Source organism: Tupaia chinensis, unplaced genomic scaffold (genome assembly GCF_000334495.1).
Source record: "Tupaia chinensis unplaced genomic scaffold, TupChi_1.0 Scaffold143603_1, whole genome shotgun sequence".
Classification (NCBI taxonomy): Eukaryota; Metazoa; Chordata; class Mammalia; order Scandentia; family Tupaiidae; genus Tupaia; species Tupaia belangeri.
The window spans coordinates 89,380-91,775 of record NW_006203449.1 but is presented as its reverse complement, the minus strand read 5'-3'; the positions used below and the strand labels follow the sequence as shown (position 1 = coordinate 91,775).

The 2,396-nt window shown below is 37.7% G+C and overlaps 1 protein-coding gene across 1 annotated transcript in view; it reads right to left on the bottom strand.

Annotated features, from left to right (window-relative positions):
• Positions 1 to 1,687: 1,687 nt before the first annotated feature.
• Positions 1,688 to 2,396, bottom strand: part of LOC102472240 (testis-expressed basic protein 1-like) — a 20,172-nt gene continuing 19,463 nt past the window's right edge. Inside the window, 1 exon segment of the mRNA XM_027766656.1 lies at positions 1,688 to 2,312. Coding sequence (XP_027622457.1) covers positions 1,735 to 2,312 — 578 coding nt within the window. The 3' untranslated portion in view covers positions 1,688 to 1,734.

The window sequence follows — 2,396 nt, the reverse complement described above, 5'->3', positions numbered from 1 at the left end:
TTAACTTGAGATAAAATCTCAACTGTGTACTTTTCATTTCATTAGTCTTATTTCCTTGGGGTCATACAAAATATTCTAAACTATGATGAATCTATATACTTGAAAATAATTCTCATTTTTTCCCTGAATGTATTTTTCTACCCGGTGAACTGCGCAACTTCCTGCTCACTTGAGTATTTCTCTTCTGAAGGGCACTTTGGTTTATCCATATTCCCCTGACAGAACTAAATAACAATCAAGGTATGGCTAACCAGCGCAGAATAGAGTAGTATACAAATAAAGTTCCTAAAACTACATTTTGAATGCAGACTAAAACTAATGTACTTCTTTGGAAGGTGCATCACACAGCTACTTGTGTTTCTGCCTGTTTCCAGCTTAACTTTCTTCTATCTACCTTTCTTGGAAAGTGCTATTTACAAAATTTTCTATTATTAATGGTCTCTTTCAGTTCTTTTTTCCTTGAAGTCTTGGATATTTTTTAAACATCTATTCTTGAATGTCACATCTTAATTAACAGAACACTACTGTACAGGTTTTCTTCATATTGTCTCATCTCTTAGTGAACTTCCCTCTCAACCTATAGTATATAGCACACTCAGTTCTTGGACTTCTGCCTTTGCGAGCCCTGTAGTTTCTCCTCTGGAGACCTAATTACCCCTGAGTTTTCATAGATACTGCTACCAACTCCAGACCTTTTTTGAATGAAAAGTGTTATGTTTATCCCCTTAAACACAACAATTTCTCATTCCTCCTTGTCTCACAAACTAGTTCCTAGCTTCTTGTTGGTTTTCTAGGATCAGAAATAGACCAATCTATTTTGCACAGTCACAGGATGGACATTTTTTTGGTAATGCAGACTTATTCCTGTCACTCTTCTGAAAAGCTCTAAAATGCTTCTGGCTGGCTGAAGAGTAAGATATAATTTCCTTGTTTGTTTCAGATCCCTTCTCATTCTCCTTTCCAGAATTGCACCCCAGAGTGCGTCACAGGAGTCAACTGCAACAGCAAAATTCTACTGCCCCAGGAGAATAGTGGGCCACCTTTAACACTGCTGTTTTTCTTCTACTCTTTCTATCCAAACTTCCCTTAGCGTGTCATCATCTTTTCCATCTTTTGGCACACATTATACACCACTACTACCTTCCACATGAAGCCATTTCCTTTATGATTTGTTCTGTTTTGTTTTATCCCAAATGTCTCTGAATCCTTATTATATTTTCCATCTAAACTACTTTTTAACACTTTTAAAAAATTTCCACCTATATATATATATATATCACTCCAGACCTTTCTCAAATGAAAAGTTTTATTGTTTATCCCCTTAAACTCCATAATTTCTTACAAGCTACTTGATGTCAGGGACTCAGTTCTATTTCTCTCTGTACTACTTATGGTTAGAGTGGTGTCTTGCAACCATTAAGCCTAGCCTGCTATGAGAAGCTTTTGGTTGGTGGGGTAGGCCTTTCACAGAGACCGAAAACTTGTCAAAGGAAAGTAAACAAAGTGTTTTATTTCAGAAAGTACCCTGTTTCTTGACTAAATAATCTGTGTATCAACTTATAATACAAACATTCAGAAGCTGAGTTTCAGGGCAGAGAGGTCTAAAAATAGTGAATCTTCTGAAGAAAAGAAACGCTACAGTTATATGAAGAATTTTTTTTATTATAATACATTTGGCAATGGCTTGTATCTGGGAGCTGTAACTCAATGACAGTTGTCTTATGGGCTTTCCTTTTATTTACCCTTTCTCTTCTGCCTTTTGTTGTACTTTCTTCCTTTAGTTGCCTTTGCCCTTTCCTAAGCCTTCTGCTTTTTACTTCTGGCTTCTGATTTTTTTTTCTCTTTAATTCTGTCCTTTTTTCTATCTCTTTTCTCACTTTTATCATCCTTTTCTTTTGTATCTTGATCTTCTACATCTTGCTTATCTTTGTCCTTCTTTTTCTTGCTCTCAGATTTCTCCTTCTCTCCTTGGGCTTCCTGTCCTTTTGATATTTCGGCGTCAGTATTTTCTTGGGCTTCCTGTCCCTTTGGTGCTCCAGTCTCACTCTTCTTTTCTTGAGTTTCCTGTCTTTTTGGTACTCCAGTCTTACTCTTTCTTACTTGGGCTTCCTGTCGTTTTCGTACTGTGGACTCCCTCGTTTTATCTTGGGCTTCCTGTCCTTCTTGTATTTCTGGGTCTGCCTTTCCTTGGACTTCCTGTCCTTTTCGTTGTTTAGTGTCACTCTCTTCTTGGGCTTCCTGTCCTTCTACTACTCTGGCCTCGCTCTTTTCTAGGGTTTCCTGTCCGTCTGGCATTTCTGTGTCAGTCTTTTCTTGGATTTCCTGTTCTTCCAGCATGTCTGTGTCAGTCTTTTCTTGCGTGTCCTGTCCTTCTGGCATTTCTGTGTCAGTCTTTT